Source organism: Cervus elaphus, chromosome 4 (genome assembly GCF_910594005.1).
Source record: "Cervus elaphus chromosome 4, mCerEla1.1, whole genome shotgun sequence".
In the NCBI taxonomy this organism is placed as follows: domain Eukaryota; kingdom Metazoa; phylum Chordata; class Mammalia; order Artiodactyla; family Cervidae; genus Cervus; species Cervus elaphus.
The window spans coordinates 56,893,975-56,913,620 of record NC_057818.1 but is presented as its reverse complement, the minus strand read 5'-3'; the positions used below and the strand labels follow the sequence as shown (position 1 = coordinate 56,913,620).

The window sequence follows — 19,646 nt, the reverse complement described above, 5'->3', positions numbered from 1 at the left end:
TGCTCAGTAAACACTGGCTGGAGTGAGGCTGTGACAGAGAGGCTAGGAGATGGGAAAAGTTCAGGGGAGACACAGCCAAGATGGAGAGTCCAAAGACTCCTAGAGGTGGGGCATGCTGGGGGTGGGAGATGCAGAGACGGACCCAGCCCACCAGTGGGCCCACACCCTCCACCCTTCGGGGCTCACTGACCTTGCTCAGTTTGGCGTTCTGATCTTCCAAGAGTAACAGATCTTCCCCCAACTTTTTCAGCTTTGCCTCCGTTGTCACCTTCTCCAGCTGTAGCTTCTGCCGGGCCCCTTCCTCAGCCTCGAGATGAGTCTCCAGCTCCTGGAGTGTGGAGGAGGTGGGGTGAGGACCCAGAGGCTGGGGACTGGGGTGTGATGGGAAGGATGGGGGTGGTGGGGATGGCTCACAGACCCCCAGGGCGTGTGGCTCAGACAGGGCCACACTTGGGTGGGGCTGGGAAGGACCCAACCATTACTTTCATTCATTGGCTCAATAAACATTGATTGAGTGCCTGGTAGGGGGGCCAGGCACTGTTCAACGCATAGAACCTGGTGCCCAGGATACAATATCTATACCTTGTCTACACTGTCTGTATAGATATCTATATACAATATCTATACAGGGTACAGATATTATATCCTGGGGACCAGACAGGGTATCTGCTTATCCCTATCTATATACTTCAATTACCTGCTAGTCCTTGGAATTATTTAAACAAAGCAATTGGGACTCCCCTGGTGGTCCAATGGTTAGGACTCCTCACTTCCAATGCTGGGGGCATGAGTTCAGAGGCATGGGGGTGGGGTCCCTGGCTGGAGAACTAAGATCACGCACGCCATGTCGTGCACCAAAAGATAACGTAATTAATCAGACAAACCAGTCACATCTTCCTGCAGGAACCCAGGGTCACCTCACTCTCTTGTTACTACTAAGCCTGCCTCCCACAGCAGCAGCTGGTTCACTGCGTTCCTGAGTGCAAGCCCACCGTGACTGTTCGTCACAGCGGCCGCCTCCCTCAGGCTGTGAGCATTTGTGACCAGTAACGTGCTTTCTTGCACATCTGTCCAGGATCAGGTGTGGCGTGTGAGGCCATCTCCATAACCACAGGGTAGGGCTCTCCCTCTCCAATGGGGTCAAGAGGCAGTGATTAAAACACCACTGAGTTCTCAAAATATGACCAGTCTGACTGAGGAGCTGAATTTCCAATTTAACTCAGCTTCTCTTAAATTGAAAACCACTCAGTTAATTATTGGGAAACTTTGAAGTATGTTTGGCCCAACTTGGGGATGTGAATCTACTTGTTTCCACTGAAGAAATTATGAAGCACAAATGCAGATGAAGTCCTGCCAGTGAGAATTCAGCATCTGAACTGAGATGTGCCTTAAGCGTAGAACACATCTGTGGGTTTGAAGGGGAACTACGGGGGGGGGCAGCCAGCCTCGGAATGCAGCAGCACAGAGGCAAACGGAGCCAGGAGGTGGAAAGAGGCAGGGTACTGAGGCAATTGCTTGAGCACCTGGATCCAGCCATGCCTGAAGCTGACCCATTCCAGCGCCTCCCATTATTTGACCCGAGCAAACAAAAGTAGTCCTTTTGCTTAAGCCACTTTGAACTGAGACTTGTTTTTAAGAGGCAGGGTTTGCAAAAGCAGAGGTGGGTGGGGTCAACAGAAGGGGTGGGGGAGGCGGCCCGGGCACGCAGGCAGGGGGGTGGGGTGGGCAGACCTGTATATGTTGCTGCAGCCTCTTCTTCTCGGTTTGCAGCTGGCGACTGCACTCCTCCTCCTCGCCCACGCGGGCCTCCAGCTCGGACACCACCAGCTCGAGCTCCTGCTTCCGGGCTGCTAGCCGCCCCCGGGTCTCCTCAGCCTCAGCACACAGCTCTGCCTCTGCGCGCAGCTGCTCTGCCAGGCGGGCACGCTCCTCTTCCAGCTGGGGACGGGGTGGCGGGGGGTCAGCGGCTGCTAGGCAGTGCTCCCAGGATGGCCCTCCGCGGAGCACAAGGGTCTCCTGCCCCCTGATCTAGTCTTCCCTGGGAGCCTGGGGCGGGCAGGAGGGAGGGATGGAAGACAGTCCCCCAACCTGCCCGTCATCTCAGGATGAGCCCTAGTCACCGAGTCAGCCCTCTGGGTTCCTCCGTCTCCCTCACTTCCCTATAGTCCGTCAGTCCCCCTCCATCCCTCCTGCCCTGCCACCCCACTCTGTCCCCATAACCCTAACAGGCTCAGGTTTCATCCTCTCCCAGTGGACTCTTCCCGGCCTCCCAGCCTCCAGCTTCTCCATCTCCAGTCCATCCTCCATCCAAATGGCCTCTGGAGGACTTTCTGTCAGCTCACATTGCATTTACTACTCCCACGCCTAAAAATTCAACCAAAGGAAATAACTCCGAAAAAGCAAACAGGAAAAATGAACGAGAAGGGCTTTGCTTCGGCGTTATTTTAAGATACCAGAAATACTGGCAACAGTGAAAGATCCCCCGCCTGCGGAGGGCGGCCCCACCACGAAACTGGGCTCCTGCCCTGACCCCGTGCTGGACCAGCTACCTGAGCATCTCGTCTCAGCAGCACCAGCCCCACTCCCACCAGATACCCAGGCTACATCCCCAGGACCCTGCTCCCTGCATCTCACTGCTCACCACAGCACAGTTTCCGCCCCCATTCCGCCCCAGTGAAACTCCGCCGGCAATCTATTCCTGCCGTGGACTCCGTCGGAAGCCCCGCCCACCGCCACCGGTCCCGCCCACCGGCCCGCCCACCGCCCGATGCCCCCGCCCCTTACCTGCGCCACCCGGCCCTGGAGCTCGCCCACCTCGCGGGCACTCTGCTGCTGCAGCTCCTGCACTTTCTGCAGTTCCTGAGCCCGCGCCTGCAGCACCTCATCCTGCCGCGTTACCTGCAGCAGCGGCTTCACCTGTGGGGACAGGATGGGGTGTGGATGGCTGGCTCCCACCGTGGGAGGCCACTGGGCTTGGAAGCTAACAGCTCACACTCTGAGGGGAGCCTCATTCCTGGGTTCTCATGCCAGCTCCTCCACTTCTGGCTTTGTCACCTCATCTATAAAAGTGGGATGAGAGGGGCTTCCCCGGGTGGTCCAGTGGTTAAGACTCAGCCTTCCAATGCAGAGGGCACAGGTTCGATCCCCTGGTCAGGGAACTAAGATCCCACATGCCCACTGGTTTGGCCACAAATTTAAAAAAAGAAGAAGAAAAAGACTGTGCTTTCCACTATGGAAAACAGTGTGGAGATTTCTTAAAAAACTGGAAATAGAACTGCCATTTGACCCAGCAAGCCCACTTCTGGGCATACACACTGAGGAAACCAGATCTGAAAGAGACACGTGCACCCCAATGTTCATCGCAGCATTGTTTATAATAGCCAGGACATGGAAGCAACCTAGATGCCCATCAGCAGATGAATGGATAAGGAAGCTGTGGTACATATACACCATGGAATATTACTCAGCCGTTAAAAAGAATTCATTTGAATCAGCTCTAATGAGATGGATGAAACTGGAGCCCATTATACAGAGTGAAGTAAGCCAGAAAGATAAAGATCATTACAGCATACTAACACATATATATGGAATTTAGAAAGATGGTAATGATAACCCTATACGCAAAACAGAAAAAGAGACACAGATGTACAGAACAGACTTTTGGACTCTGTGGGAGAAGGCGAGGGTGGGAGGTTTCGAGAGAACAGCATGTATATTATCTATAGGGAAACAGATCACCAGCCCAGGTGGGATGCATGAGACAAGTGCTCGGGCCTGGTGCACTGGGAAGACCCAGAGGAATCGGGTGGAGAGGGAGGTGGGAGGGGGGATCGGGATGGGGAACACATGTAACTCCATGGCTGATTCATGTCAATGTATGACAAAACCCACTGCAATGTTGTGAAGTAATTAGCCTCCAACTAATAAAAATAAATGAAAAAAAAAAAGAAAGACTGTGCTTTCAATGAAGGGGATGTAGGTTGGATCCCTGGTCGGGGAACTAAGATCTTACATGTCCCTTGCTCGGGCCAAAAACCAAAAAAAAAAAAAAAAATTGGGAATAATAACAGCCCCTATTTCACAGGGTTTTCAGAATGCATGGATGACTTCATATTTACCAAGAGTCTAGAACAGTCCAGGGTACATGACAAGCAGCACTAACTGTACCCCATTTTGCTACAGGATCACTTTGCCTGCAGCAGTCACTGGCCACTCACAGTGTGCCTCAAAGTTCTTAGTCCAAGTCCGTGGTGAAAGACGCACTTTACACTGTGTGATTCTGGCTGGAGAGACAGGCCAGCCCCACCCACACGTGAAGAACCCAAATGGAAGTCTGGGCTGTCCCCATGCACCTTTTACCTTTCCTGACTTTAATGTCCATCCTTTCACTGTAATAAACTGTAACCATGAGTGTAACAGCTTTTCTACGTTCTGTGAGTCCTTCCAGTGAATCATTGAATTCTAGGGGATCTTAGGGACACCCAACTCAACCCTAGACCCAGCCGCACCTAAAGCTATCCCGCATCTATTACCCATGCTGCTTTGATTCAGATTTTCTGTCACTTGTTAACTGAAGAATCCCAAGGAACAAGAGTTGGGCTGATTGGTCCCATTTTACAGATGCAGAAAACTGAGGCCCAAACCAAGGAAGTCACTTGCCCAAGCAGATCTGGCCCCAAGGACCTGTCTCCTTGCCACTGGGGTCACCCCTCCAGGTGCCCTCACCTTGATGAAGAGCCGCCACCACTGCCAGTGTCTCAGCTTGAGGTAAGCCGCACAGTTCCGCTGCATCACCCTCAGGGCGCTCTGCTGCTGCTGCCGCTTCTGGAAGGCCCTGAGTGGGGAGACAGGCAGGTGGGAGAAGGGAGACCTGGCTCCTCCAGGCCCTGTCCCCTTAGCAACCATTATTAAATGCCTACTGGGCTTCCCAGGTGGCACTAGTGGTAAAGAACCTGCCTGCTAATGCAGGAGATGAAAGAGGCTTGAGTTTGATCCCTGGGCTGGGAAGATTCCAACCCACTCCAGTATTCTTGCCTGGAGAATCCCATGGACAGGGAAGCCTGGTGGGCTACATTCCATGGGGTCGCAAGAGTCAGACATGACAAGCAACTTAGCCCCACCAGCCATGGGCATTGTTCTATTGTCGGTAAATCGTGTGTGCAGTCCATCAGTCTTTCTACCCTTGACTCTGGCCCCACAGCCCCATCCCCAGTTCAGATCTCACTTTCTACCCTACCGGACACCCCAGCTTCCTTCCCAGCCTCCAGCCCATCCTTGACATGCTTCCAGAGAGGTCTTGCTACATCCACAGCTGACCTGGCCCTCTGCTGCTCCCCACTGCCCCCGGACACAGTCCCTGCCCCTCAGCCTGGTGTCTGGGGAGTCCTTTAGTCTCTGATCCTTCCTCTGGGCCAGTTCCCAGGGAGAAGGGAACTTTCCTGAAAACTCCCCACCTTCCTGAAATGTGCCAGGCTCTCACATCACCAGGCCTTGGCAGGCTGTCACTCCTGCCTGGAACACCTTCCCCATGGTCTTTCATCTACCTGGTCTGCAGGGCCTCTCCCTGTAGCTGGACGACCCCCACTGAAGCACATCTCACCCTGGACTGTGACACTTTGTCCTGGCGTATGTCTCCCCCTCCAGATTGGAGTCCCTTGAGGTATCGGCCACTAGGGTGACCACCTCAACCCAGTTTGCCTGGGGCTTCCTGTTTTAGCATGAAGATCATGCATCCCAGGAAACCTCCAGTCCCAGGCAAACTGGGATGCTTGGTCACCCTATGGCTGAACTGAGCTCTTCTGTGTGGTCCCAACATCATTCAGGAGCCTCAGGGACTGTAGAACCAAGAAGCCTAGGTGTCTAGTGGTTCCATCCTTTTGTTTCTCAGCTCTTCTACCATCCCAGAGGCCCTGCCATCTGGAGCCAGCTGGTCAACTCCTTCCTGCAGCACGTCTGGGGACATCTGGTCAACCCCTCCCTGAACCAGCCTCTGGGGACATCTGATCAACCCTCCCTGAATCAGTCTTGGCCAATGTGACCCCAAGAGATAGTGTGGAGCCCTACTTGCGAGCCAGGTATCCCCGGGCAGCTGCCTGGAAGGACACGATGATATCTGTGACCTTCAGGTCCCGCTCTTCTTCTAGCTGGGCCAGAACGCCTGCCCGGAAGAAGATCTTGCTTTGTCCCACGCGGTAGAGGTTGGGGTCCAATTCTAGAGCCTGGATCTGTGGGGGTGGGGGGGGGTTGTGAGGAGGAGGGGCGAGGAGAGGGGAGGTTTCCAGCTCAACCTCCACCACTTGAGACCATGCACACACACACACACACTTGCACTCCACCTCTCACTCACCATCTTCTCACAGGCCTGCTTCCCATCCATAAAGCCCTTGGGGATGGCATTGGGCGTCAGGATCTCATACCTGCAATGGGGAGAGAGGGGTGGGGTAGGGTGAAGAGTAACAGCAAGCTGTCCCCATGGCCAGGCACTGGGCTCAGAGGGACAAACAGCAAATAACAATGACAACAGGAACAGTCAGAGAAAGAACCATTCCAATATCACCAAGGGTCGCTCACCAAACTGAGAGCATTGATATCACCAAGAGCAATGTCATCAGTAAAAGCTCCCCTCCTGGGATACACCACGTGCTGATTACAAGTGTTTAATTACACCAACACCAAAGGAAATTGGGGCTTCCCGGGTGGCACTTGTGGTAAAGAACTCCCCTGCCAATGCAGAAGACTAAGAGACCTGGTTTGATCCCTGTGTTGGGAAGATCCCCTGGAGGAGGAAATGGCAACCCACTCCAGTATTCTTGCCTGGAGAATCCCATGGACAGAGGAGGCTGGTGGGCTACAGTCCATGGGGTTGCAAAGAGTTGGATGCAACTGAAGCGACTTAGCACGCATGCACACACGCACGCATACGTGCATAGGTCATTGAGATGTAAAAGGTGTGTCTTGGAAGTGTAAGAATAATAACAAACGGGGGCTGATGTTTTTGAACTTTTTATGTGTCAGGTCCTCAGTTAAGTGCCTTATAGCTGTTTCTTTCACATTTCTCTGTGCAAATCCAAATTTGTGTCCATTTCATTAAACACATACGTGTCCATCCTCAGCGCCTTTCCCCTGCTGTGCCCTCTCCCTGGATCATGACATTTCATTAAAAACAATGGATATGATATATACAACATACACACATACATATACATCATACGCATGATGTATTAATGTCATATATTCATATGCCATATTTTTTAACTGGTGATTGGGAAATGTGTGTGTGTGCACCTGCGTGTATCAGAGTTTCTCAGTCACCAAGGATCCTGTTAAAATGCAGATCCTGATTCAGTAAGTCTGGGGAGGGGCCCCAAAATATGCATGTCTAATAAGCTGCTGGGTGATACTGATGCTGCTGATCCAGGGACCACACTTTGCGGAGGAAATTGCAGACCTGAGCTGTCCAATGTACTGCTATTGGCCACATGCAACTGCTGGGCTCTGCAAAGATGGCTGGGGCGACTGCGGACCTGCATTTGTGATTGCATTTCATTTTAATTAAACGAAACAAATTTAAAAACTGATGCAGTGCAAAATATTTTTCTTTTAAACACAATTTCATTGCCTTAATAGGAGTATATTTCCCTTTGGCCACTGGAAATTTTGTGTCCAAACTGAGATGTGCTATGGGTGGAAGACATACACTGAATCTCAAAGATTCAGTAAGAAACAAAATAATGCACAATGTCTCACTACTAAATTTTTATGTTGATTACCTGTTGCGTGGGTGCTCAGTCGTGTCTGACTCCTGTGACCCCATGGACTGTATGTAGCCTGCCAGGCTCCTCTGTCCATGGAATTTCCCAGGCAAGATTACCTGATTGGATTGCCATTTCCTTCTCCAGATTACATGTTAAAATGATCTAATATTTTGGCTGTATTGGATTACATAAACTCTCTTGTTATCATTAATTCCCCCTGTTTCTTTTCATTTTTAAAAATATGGCTACATTACAGCATACTAACACATATATATGGAATTTAGAAAGATGGTAACGACAACCCTATATGCAAAACAGAAAAAGAGACACAGAAGTACAGAACAGACTTTTGAACTCTGTGGGAGAAGGTGAGGGTGAGATGTTTCGAAAGAACAGCATATATATTATCTATGGTGAAACAGGTCACCAGCCCAGGTGGGATGCATGAGACAAGTGCTCAAGCCTGGTGCACTGGGAAGACCCAGAGGAATCGGGTGGAGAGGGAGGTTGGAGGGGGGATCGGGATGGGGAATACGTGTAAATCTATTGCTGATTCATGTCAATGTATGACAAAACCCACTGAAAAAATAAATAAATAAATAAATAAATGGCTAATAGGAAACTTTTAAATTGTATATGGGGCTCTCATTCTCTAGCGAATGATTCTGCTACATACAGCTTATGTGAAGCATAATTTTTGTTTTAATATTTACTGTATACATACATCCACATAAATATCATATACACAATATATTAATATCATGTATTAATGTGCTGTAGTTTCTGTTGGTGATTGAGAAATGTGTTTATCAGAGTTTCTCAATCACCAGGGATCTTATATGTTGATATTTTCTGTTCTCTCTTGCTCGACTGCCTTTTTAAAAGAAATGGTTGTTGCGATTGCAACGTAGTGCTCTATGCGCTTTCTCTCGGGGAGCCCACTGAAGGGGACGTTGCTTTCCCACAACACAGAAAGCTGAGACTCAGCAACCAAAGGCACTCGCCCAGAGGCCCCGCCCCTCCCCTCGCACCGAGGCCACACCCCCGCCCCGCCCAGAAGTAGCGGCCGGGGAGGGAGGAGCTTTGGATGCAGATGCTGTGGCTTCCAAACCGGGCCCCACCCCGCCCGATGCCGCTCACCGCTGCCGGAACTCCTGGAAGAGGATGCGGTTGGGAAAGCCCTGGCGACAGATGCGGATGCCCTCCAGGACGCCGTTACAGCGCAGCTGGTCCAGCACCAGCCGGGGGTCCAGCTTCCCCGCCTGCGGAGAGCAGCAACAGACGCGCGAGGTCAGCGGCCGCCACACGGGGGCGCCACTCACCGGCCGGCAGCCGGCAGCGGAACGCAGGTGGGCAGGTCGAAAACGGTAGGTAATTTCATCTGGTTCAACCTATAATTTTGGGCTTCCCAAGTGGCCCTAGTGGTAAAGAACCCGCCTGCCAGTGCAGGTAGATGTAACAGACGCGGCTTTGCTCCTTGGGTCGGGAAGATTCCCTGGAGAAGTAAATGGCAACCCATTCCAGTATTCTTGCCTAGAGAACCCCATGGACTCTCAGCCTGGCAGGCTACAGTCCATGGGGTCGCAAGAGTCAGACATGACTTAGCAACTGAACCACCAACCTATAATTTACTGAGCACCTACTATGTGCCAGGCAGACATGCCTGCCCCCGGGGAAGCTCACTGTCCACTGCAAGAGACTGACAATAAGTGAGGTCAAGACGTCACTGCTGCTGCTGCTAAGTCGCTTCAGTCGTGTCTGACTCTGTGCGACCCATAGACGGCAGCCCACCAGGCTCCTCTGTCCCTGGGATTCTCCAGGCAAGAAAACTGGAGTGGGTTGCCATTTCCTTCTCCAATGCATGCATGCATGCTAAGTCGATTCAGTCGTGTCCGACTCTGTGCGACCCCATGGACAGCAGCCCACCAGGCTCCTCTGTCCCTGGGATTCTCTAGGCAAGAATACTGGAGTGGGTTGCCATTTCCTTCTCCACAAGACATCACTGATAAACGTCAAAAGTAAATGACTGACAGCATTACGTGGCAAAGAGCAAGAGTAGAGGGGAAGGAGCACAAGAGGACTGAATTTGCATAGTGTAGTCTAGGAAGGTGAACAAAGCACGTGCATTATTATTTTGGGTAGTTAACTTTCAAGGACTTCCCTGTTGCTCCAGTGGCTGAGATTCAGGGCTCCCAATGAAGGGGGCGGGGCATAGTCTGATCACTGCTGGCAGAACTAGATCCCACATGCCGTCACTAAGACCCAGTGCACCCAAATAAATATATAAATATTGTTGTTGCTGTTTGTTTAGTTGCCAAGCCGTGTCCGACTCCTTTGTGACCTCACAGACTATAGCCCACCAAGCTCCTCTGTCCATGGGACTTCCCAGCAAGAATACTGGAGTGGGTTGCCAGTTCCTTCTCCAGGGGATCTTCCCAACGAGGGATGGAACCCTGGTCTCCTGCATTGGCAGGCAGATTCTTTACCACTGAGCCACCAAGGAAACCCAGGAAGCGTTCACCTCCTCCAGGGAGCCCTCCCTGATTTCACTGTATCCCTACTACCTGGCACTCAGTAAAAATCTAAACACTACAAAAATTATGCATTCTAAAAGATAACTCTTGCCTTGCCCAGGCCCCCAGAGTAGTCAACACAATAACCAGTTTTTTTTATGGAACCTCTAGATCAACCAACCTCAGCTACAACTGGAATCCCCCTGGAGTGACACCTTGATACCATTGAGCACACCAAACACCCACATCTTAGACTCTAAGCGCCATTTTCCACTTAAAAGGACCAGGGCTCTATGGAGAAGCGGCTGAGTCTGTGTATGCCATATTTCATCAAATATAAGGCACCCTCAATTATAAAACACACTGCTATTTTATATATCACTAAGAAAGAAAAACTCCTGTCAATTACACTCTGACAGGTCATTGATTGTTAAGCCACATTCCAACTTCAGAGGGGCTTCCCAGGTGGCACAGGGGTAAAGAATCCTCTTGCCAATGTAGGAAATGCAAGAGATGTGGGTCTGATCCCTGGGTTGCAAAGATCCCCTGGAGTAGGAACTGGCAACCCACCCCAGAATTCTTGCCTGGAGAATCCCATGGACAGAGGAGCCGGGCGGGCTATAGTCCATAGGGTCGCAAAGAGTTAAACAACTGAGCAACTAACACACGCACAGTATTTACAGAGATCGGAGATGCACACAGAGCCACCTCCCCAATAACTGCAGCTCCTACCTTCTGAGGACAGTATGAGCCCCAAGCACCTAATTTTGTAGTTTCATCTTCTCTTATGTTGATCCTTCTCTACAGGGTCAGTTCTCTGATTTTCCCAACTAGAAAACTTATTGATAGCCTGGGAGGCCAGGCATGGTCTCCCGACACCTCTCCCCAGCTCCAGTGGCCTTTTTTCTATCCCTTGCACATTTCATACTCCCACCAACTACTAGGTTTTTGCACAAGCAGCTCTCTGTTTGAGATACCACTTATCCTTCCAAGCTCAGACCTCACCTCCTCCAGGGAGCCCTCCTTGATTTCACTGTATCCCTACCACCTGGCATTTAGTAGGTGCTCGATAAAATGGAAGCCCCATGAATGAATAAATTTTCCTAACAGGGCCATGAGCCTGGGAGGGAAAGCAACATACTCAGGTCACACAGACAGTCAGAAGTGAGCCTGGGACCAGACATAGCTCCAACCAAATTCAGTGACTGGGATTTTTCCTCCCTCCAGAGCCATCTTCTCTCCCCGGGCTGGATCACTCACCCTCTTCTCGTGGTTGGGAATGATACAGCGGACGAAGCTGGGGTTGGTGTTGCTGAGTGTGGCCATGAGGCGGCTCAGGGACTCCTTGTAGAGCTGTCCCACTGTCCGGAACATGCCCCGGCGAGGGCGGCCACCAGGTGGGCCGTCCCCAAGGCTGTTCACTTGCTCCAGCCCCACAATGCCCTCCACTGTAGGAGAAAGAATAAAGTCAGGGGTCAGTTTTAGGGGACTGAATTGGCCGAAGTCAAGGATAACATTTATAAGGCCTGATACGTTACATATGAACCATCTCTCATAGACTAGCAAGGCAGGTATTATCAGCCCATTGCACTGACGAGCAAACTGAGGCTCAGAAAGCTGGAAAACTGTGCCCAAGGCCACACAGTTTAGGATCTGAAGACCCAGAATCTGAACCAAAATGGTGTGAATCCTCTCAAACCCTGACCCTTCTTCTCCATTTTCCTTATCAACAAATGATGATGATAGCAAATGCTTCCTTAGCACTGATTCTCTGCCAGGTTCTGCTCAAAGCACTTGACATACATCGGCTTGTTTATAAGCCTATAAGAGTCATCCCCATTTTACAGATGAGGAAACTGAGGTACCGAGAAGGAAAAGGGTGATAACCACAGGCGCATTTTTAGGAACTTAAAACAGTGTCATGTTAAAAATGCAGTGAAAGGTGGCTTTATTATCATATTTAAAATAAGGCCAAAAAATAAAAAAGAAATTTTAAAAAAGAAAAGAAAAAACAAACAACACCAACTGCCTCCACAGTCACCATTTTCCCAGAAAGGCCTGATTTCATGGTAACTTTGTCTTTTTAAAAAAATATTTATTTATTTATTTGGCTGGCCAAGTCTTACTTGTCACATATGGGACCTACTTTCCTGACCAGAGATCAAACCCAGGGCCCTTGTACTGGAAGCATGGCACCTTCACCACTGGTCCACCAGGAAAGTTCCGTAACTGTGTTTTATTATTTGATGGTGTCACTTCAACTAGTGAGCAACAGCCACTCCTTTGTCACAAATTCAATGTATGAAATCACGTGTGGTTCCAGGACCTGCAGCTGGGGCAGAATCTGATAGCCTGCAATCCCCAATCATGAGGGTTATGGACTCAACTAGATGATTCTCCCAGAAAGCAGAGCCTGGTGAACAGTGGGGGTTCAGATATGACATTTTTCCTCCCCAGGTCTAAGTCTCCCTGCCCCCACCGCCATGCCCCTAGTTATTACCAAAAGGACAGGTAAGAGGGGAGGCTCTGGGTTCAAATCCCAACTCGGCCCCTTACTGGCTGTGTAACCTCAGACAGGTGACTTAACCTCTCTGGGCTTCCACATCCTCACCTATAACAGGGGTAAGAGCACTAACACCTGACTGGGTGTTTGGAGGGTTCCACGTGTTAATAATAGTAAAAGTGCTCAGCACATAGTATATGCTGGATTAATGCCAGCTGACAGAGGGGTGGCCAAAAAATTCGTTCAGATTTTTGTACACTATTACAAAAAACCCTGAATGAACTTAATACCATCATAATTGTTTGTATGTTTACATGCGGTTTAGTTCAAAGAAGGCCTTGTGCTGCTATGAAGAATCTGAAAACTGCTGAGGGAGCCGACAAGAGGGGGAAAAAGAAGAGGGGGAGATCTCTGGATGGAAAGGAAAGGGGATAGACATTCAAAACAGGTTCCCGGTCCGAAGGGCCCACCCTCCTCGTCCAGGAAATCTCACCCGTTGACGCACAGCAACACCCACCCCCTGATGGAGAAATGGCAGAGCCGTGCCTCCCTGAAGATCCTGGGGGCGACGGTGGGAAGGAGCCAAGGAAAGAGAACTGCTGCAAGCCCCCGTGTTCTGGGGGGTGAGGACAGATGGGGGGAGAGGCAGGGAGATGGGGTGGGAGATGCGAAGGGGAGCAGCATGAGAGGACAGAGAAGGTGGCAGGAAGGAAAAAGAAGAGAGGGTTATTAGTCAACAGCACACAGCAAAGCAGGAGGAGGGGAAACCTGACTTTGGCCATTAATTTTTTTTTCCTTTTGGCCACACTGTGCGGCATATGGGATCTTAGTTCTCCGACCAGGAATTGAACCTGAGCCCCTGCATTGGAAGGGCAGAGTCTTAACCACTGGACCATGAACTTTTAAGCCAGGGAGACTGTCCTGTTCACATTTATGTTGACTAGTGAGGGCACCAATGTTGGTTGAAAGGATAAATGTCCTCTGAGAATTTAATGCCCAGGGTTGGGGGAGGGGGAGAAAACCTCTCTCCCTAGAGGTTGGGTCTGTATCTGTTTTTATTAGGTATCCCCTTTTTGCCCTGGCTGCCAGGAAGCTCAGGACTAAGCCAAGGTTCCCACCCAGCTTGTTGCGTTTGCCTCTCTGAAGAGAGCAGGTCTCATTGGTCTCTTCCCCTGAGCTGCCGAGGATGCTGGGTACCCAATGCTGGGCTGTCAGGATGCCAGAAAGCAAAGCCGACTCTGGACTCAGGGCAGCTGTAGTAAAGACTGATGCAGAAATGGCCCCAATTCCCCATCCCACTCTGGGACTGGCTGCTTCTCAAACCTGGGCTGATCTTAAGACTTGCTTTGTTTGGGAGAATTGTGGAGGAGACAATACTGTGCTGGATTTCAGACTAGGACAATCAAGAGGCTTTACCACTTCTACTTTCTCTCTTGGAGCCTTTGAGAACCAAGCATATATGGGGTAGAGCATGTGAGGGGTTGGGGGAACATCATGTGGCCATGAATAGGGCATGAATTTTAAGAAGTTGAGAGGGGAGATTTTCAGTCTGAAGGAGATGTTTCTCGGCAGAACCTGGTTCTGTTTCATGTGTGTGCATACTAAGTCTCTCAGTTGTGTCTGACTCTTTGCAACCCCATGGACTGTAGCCCACCAGGCTCCTCTGTCCATGGGATTCTCCAGGCAAGAATACTGGAGTGGGTTGCCATTTCCTCCTCCAGGTGATCTTCCTGACCCAGGTATCAAACCTGTGTCTTTTATGTCTCCTGCATTGGCAGGTGGGTTCTTTACCACTAACGCCACCTGGGAAGTCCTTCTGGTTCTGTTACTGAAACTCAAATACTGCTTTTCAAATCTTCTTGTATAAACGGCATGAGATACTGTCTAAAATCAGCTGACTGTATCAAGATGCCCTATGCCATTTTGCTCTGAGTCTGTTTTGGAACGACTCTTCTTGATTATTTTGTTCTCTTGTCTAATTGCATGGGCTGACATTTCCACTACTATGCTTTTCACTTCAATAAAAGATTAAGACAATTGACAGATTCTGGAAACCTGGAATCAGGGGAAACGGAGATGCTGGTTTTGCTAGTTTTATAAATCATCTCTCAAACTTCCTCCAAGGATCAGGGACAAGCATGGACATAGCTTTTCTATCTGCCTCCTAGGAGTGTCCATCTGAAAAGACTGATGGCCAAACTCACATGGGTCTTGTTGGAGCAGGAAACCAAAACTATCTCTTGGTTTTTGCTCCTTCCTTCTTCCCTGAATCCCTGAAGGGAAAGCAAAGTATGAAAGTTAACTAATATGTAAAATATCACTCATCTGAGTTCTCTTGTTATTTATTCCTTTTCATTCAAATCTCTTGATCTTTTTTTGCCAGGGGCGGGGGGCGGGATGGACATATGACATCTACAATTAACTTCATAGCTTCCTTTTGACTATTCACATGCTCATTTATTTTGCTGGTCTGATTGCATAAACTATCACCAAAACAGTATTTCACAGCAGTGTTGTCAGGGAGCATCCTTGTCTCATTTCTGATTAAGCTGGGTGTTTTATCAGTGAATGCAAAGCTGGTTTGAAATATCGATCCCTCAGTCACTAACTGGAAACACTATTGTGAGACTGTCGGTCCTGGTACCAGTTCTGTATCTGAGCAGACAACTCAGGTTCAGAACTCAGCCTGTGAAACAAAACTGAAGGGGTTCGCAGAGCTCCAAGGACAGGCCGGGGAAGCGGGTCCTCACCGTCTTTCCAGATCTCCGCCGTCAGCCGGTCTGTGCTCTGGTGGAGCAGGGCTGCGACGTTGTCATTCAGGGGGTCCATGTTTTTCATCAGCCACTCGTTGGCCTTGTAGTCGACCTGAATGAGATCGGGCAGAGGAGGGTGGTGGGGGAATGGACTGAGGCTCTTCGGATTTCCCAAGGAGCCTCGCAGAAGCTCTGAAAACCCCCAGATTGGGGGTGGGGAGGGGTGCGGGGGCCGCGCTCACCGCTCACGAGCGCGCTGGCGCCACCTTGTGTCTCCCTCCCGAACTTCAGCCACTCGCCGCCTGGCTCCCCTCCCTTTCTGCCTTTGGCTTGAGACAACTCTGCCCGCGCCTCCATGACCTCATCCACTATCATCACTTCTTATTTTCTCAGCCACACTCCTCCTCAAACGTGCAAGCTCCTTTCCACCTCAGGATTTTGACGCCTGCCGTTCCCGCCTCCTGTGACTCGCCCCCCGTGGATTTTCACAGGGCCGGCTCCTTCCCGGGAGAGTCACAATCTTGGACCACGAGGAGTCCCTGCTGTGCCCTCCTTCCCCCACTCTCCGGGGTGGCTCCCAGAGGCCAGGGTCTGAGTCTGAGTGAGTGCAGCACAGCCCTGGGCCTGCGGGAAATCTTAGAAAATGTGTGGGAAACAACAGTTCTAGGACAGGACACATGGGTCTCCTGCCGGCCAGCCCTGGGGTGTGTGGTTTCCGCCCCCCTCCACTCAACCTTACTCGTCATTTAGACCAGGGGTTGCCAGATAGACCCGGTCCACAGGCCAAATTCAGCCTGCCACCTCCTTTTGTAAATAAAGTTTTATTGGAATATAGCCTTCATTTATGTGTGAACTCGTGGCTGCTTTTGTGCTATGATGGCAGAACTGAGCAGTTGTGCCAGAGACTGTCTGTTCCCCAAAGCTGAAACGAGTGACAGAAAATGTCTGCTGGCCCTTTCGTTATTTATTCGGCTGCACCGGGTCTTAGTTGTGGCATGTGGGATCTAGTTCCCCGACCAGGGAACAAACCCCGGCCCCCTGAATTGCCACTGGACCACCAGGGAAGTCCCTGACCTTTGATTTAGAGCTTGATCAAGCATCACTCTCCTCTGTGAGACCTTCCTTGGCTTTCCTCCTCTGGCCTTTGATACTCTCTGTAGCTGCCTCTGTTAAGGCACTCATCAGCCTTTTATCCCAATGGTCTTTATTAGTCTTCCTCCCAGATAAGGAACTTTGTGAGGACAGAATCATGTCTGACATGGGTCCCCAACTTTGCTCAGCACAGGGCTGCACACACAAAAGGCATACGTTGGCCAAATGAGTGAATAAAATACACCTAACTCTCTACCTGGTGAACTCCTATTCATCCCTCAAAACCTACTGCAAATACCCCCACCTTGAGGAAGGCTTTGCTGACTTCATCAGATAGAGTCCTCGCTCCTGGCCCCTGGCCTGACGGGGACTTTTCCGGTGGACACCAGGTGGCCCCTGCCTTCCCCTTGCATCCTCCCTCCATCCTCACTCCCACCCGCATGCCTCAAGGCTGCCCCACCACTCCCTGTTCCCTACCTTGCCTGCATAATGCAGGACACTGAAGTCGGCCTGATCCCGCAGGTGCCTTGGCCTCTGGAACTTGGGGTGGCCGCCCTGCTCCTGGGCCACCTTCTCCACAAAGGACTTGTCCGTGGCCTTTGGGAACCAGCACTCCTCATCCAGCAGAGCCAGGAGTCCTGGGGGGTTGGCCTGACCGTAGACAGAGCAGGGAGAAGTGTTAAGTCCGATCCCCAAAACTGGACACTTAGGTTGCTGCTAATTTTTAGCTCTTGTGCCACTTGGGACCTACTAGCCAACAGGAGAACCACCATCACAGTTCTGGCTGTCAATCAGCCCTCAATTCCAGCCGGCCGGTGGTAGGAACGTTCTGGGTTCCAATCATCTAGCGGTCACACAGATCTAGGCCGTTTTCCCCATTTAACTGATGGAGAAGCCCAAGGCTGGGAGAGAGGGAGGGGCTGGACCAAAGCGACATGGAAGGCAGAGGACACGGAAGGCAGAGGAGATGCGGGTGAACCGCCGGGTGACGGCGGGGTGTGGCGGGAGGAGCCGTGCACTCACCGGCCGCTCGATGAGGTCGATGCAGGGCTGCAGGTCGAGGCCGAAGTCGAGGAAGGTCCAGGGGATGCCCTCGCGTTGGTACTCCTCTTGCTCCAGCACGAACATCGTGTGGTTGAATAGCTGCTGCAGCTTCTCATTGGTGTAATTGATACAGAGCTGCTCGAAGGAGTTTAGCTGCAGGGGGCGGGGACGCATGAGAGAGAGGGGCGGGACCCAGAGGGGGGGACAGAGACCCAGGGAGAGGGGGACGGGGACCAGAGAGAGGGAGACAGGGACCCAGAGAAGGGGAGCCAGGCCAGCGTGGGAGCCCTCCCGGCCTCCCGCCAGACACACAGAGCAGACCTGGAAGATCTCAAAGCCCGCGATGTCCAGGATGCCCAGGAAGGAGGCGCCCTGCCGGGGGCTGCGATCCAGGGCTCGGTTGAGACGCAGCACTAGCCAGCGGAAGAGACGCTCGTAGGTGGCCTTGGCCAGCGCCTCCAGCGCAAAGTCAGCCTGCGGGGCGGGGCGCACAGTGAGGACCCGCCTGCCCCTCAGCGCCCTGGTCCATCCCCCCGGGGCTGGTGCGGAGACCCTGGTTGCAGAAGCCGCCCCCTTGAGGTTCATCGAGAGTGATGACATTAACACTGGTGGACCGTTACTGAAGGCCTACTGTGTGCCGGGCCCTGTATGAGGTGTTGGGGGCTCGTTAGTTCATGAATCCTCCACCCAACGCTTGAACCAATTTCCACTGTAGCACAGGTAAGAGAGTGGGATCTGGGGCCTGACACCAAGGTTGGAATCCTAGCTCTGCCATTTAGAGGCTGTGTGACCTGAGGCCTGCGAATAAAGCTCTGTGCCTCAGCTTCTCCAACCACTCTTTCACTGAGCATGGAACCTGGGTCAAAGTGACACTCAGTCTCCTATTCCCCACTGCGCCTAGGACCTCGAGTGCCCAGCACTCGTATTCGAGGGTCAGGCAGAGGCCTCTACCCCAGAACTGGATTCTGAAAATAGCTGATCCATGTTCACTTCTCCCCACCCTCACTGCATCACCTGTGTATGTTCTGCTATCATCACTTGCCTAGACTATGACAGTGGCCTCCACCGGTGCCCCCTGGAGCCAATTCTCCACATAATAGACAAGGGAATTTTTATAAAAGACAAACTGAATCAAGTTGGTCCCCAGCTTACATCCTCACTAGCCTCCTAAAGCACTTTGAATAAAACTCACCTCCTTACTGTAGCCCTTAAGACCTTGGATAATCTGTCCCCTTCCAACCTCTCTGGCTGCAGCTTCTATCACCCTCTCCCCAGCTCTCTAGCCTCACTGATCTCCTTAATGTTCCCAACTCACCAAGCCTGTTCCACCTTCAGGGCCTTTACACTTGCTATTCCCTTTATCTTAAACCATCCAAGCCTCAATTCAAATGTCACCTCCTCTGAGAAGGCTTTCTTGACGACCCCAACCCCCTCCTGCATAGAAAGCATCCCCGTCTCTTCTGTTATCTGATTCCTTACTACCCTGAGCTCCCTGAAGGCATGGTCCTTGTTTCCATGACTGCCTTTATGCTAGCACCTAGACCAGAGTCGGTAATTGAACAGATATTCAGCCAAAGTTTGCTGAGTGAGTGAGAAAGAACAGGTATAGGCTGCTTAAAAATCCAGGACCCTCCCTGCACCCACTGCCCCCAGCCTCGCCCACCTGTTCCTTGGTCTGTGCTTTCTGCACGTAGTCCCGGCCAACTTTGATGCGGGGGGTGAGCAGGGCACGGGAGAAATCCGTCACCCCCAGGCCCAGGAGGCGGCAGAGCTTCTGCGCAGCTGAGGGCAAGACGCACAAGATGGGGTCAGCACTGGGAGGTGGGGACAGCGAGGAGTGGGGGAGAGGGTGCGACCCCCAAGCTGTTGGTGGGACCCCAGCCTTTCCCGCTAGAGGCATTAGGGGTCCTAAAAGTGTGTGTTCTCTGGCCTAACAATTCTCCTTCTGGGACCCCAAGTTGGCAAAAATAAACCAGAGGTGAGTAAA

The 19,646-nt window shown here is 51.4% G+C and overlaps 1 protein-coding gene across 6 annotated transcripts in view; it reads right to left on the bottom strand.

Moving 5' to 3' along the window:
• MYH14 (myosin heavy chain 14) overlaps nt 1-19,646 on the bottom strand; it is an 88,168-nt gene that overhangs the window by 25,900 nt on the left and 42,622 nt on the right. For 4 of the 6 annotated variants that reach the window (XM_043899892.1, XM_043899893.1, XM_043899896.1 and 1 more), the window contains 13 exons: nt 19,323-19,441; nt 17,981-18,133; nt 17,639-17,812; nt 17,093-17,266; nt 15,521-15,635; nt 11,528-11,715; nt 8,895-9,016; nt 6,347-6,416; nt 6,064-6,224; nt 4,726-4,834; nt 2,785-2,916; nt 1,732-1,938; nt 191-328 (listed from right to left, as the gene is read on the bottom strand). In XM_043899892.1, the coding sequence (XP_043755827.1) occupies nt 191-328; nt 1,732-1,938; nt 2,785-2,916; nt 4,726-4,834; nt 6,064-6,224; nt 6,347-6,416; nt 8,895-9,016; nt 11,528-11,715; nt 15,521-15,635; nt 17,093-17,266; nt 17,639-17,812; nt 17,981-18,133; nt 19,323-19,441 (1,862 nt within the window). Of the gene's footprint in view, nt 1-190; nt 329-1,731; nt 1,939-2,784; nt 2,917-4,725; nt 4,835-6,063; nt 6,225-6,346; nt 6,417-8,894; nt 9,017-11,527; nt 11,716-13,287; nt 13,387-15,520; nt 15,636-17,092; nt 17,267-17,638; nt 17,813-17,980; nt 18,134-19,322; nt 19,442-19,646 lie in introns of all 6 variants that reach the window. The other 2 variants (XM_043899891.1, XM_043899894.1) reach the window with 1 other exon arrangement.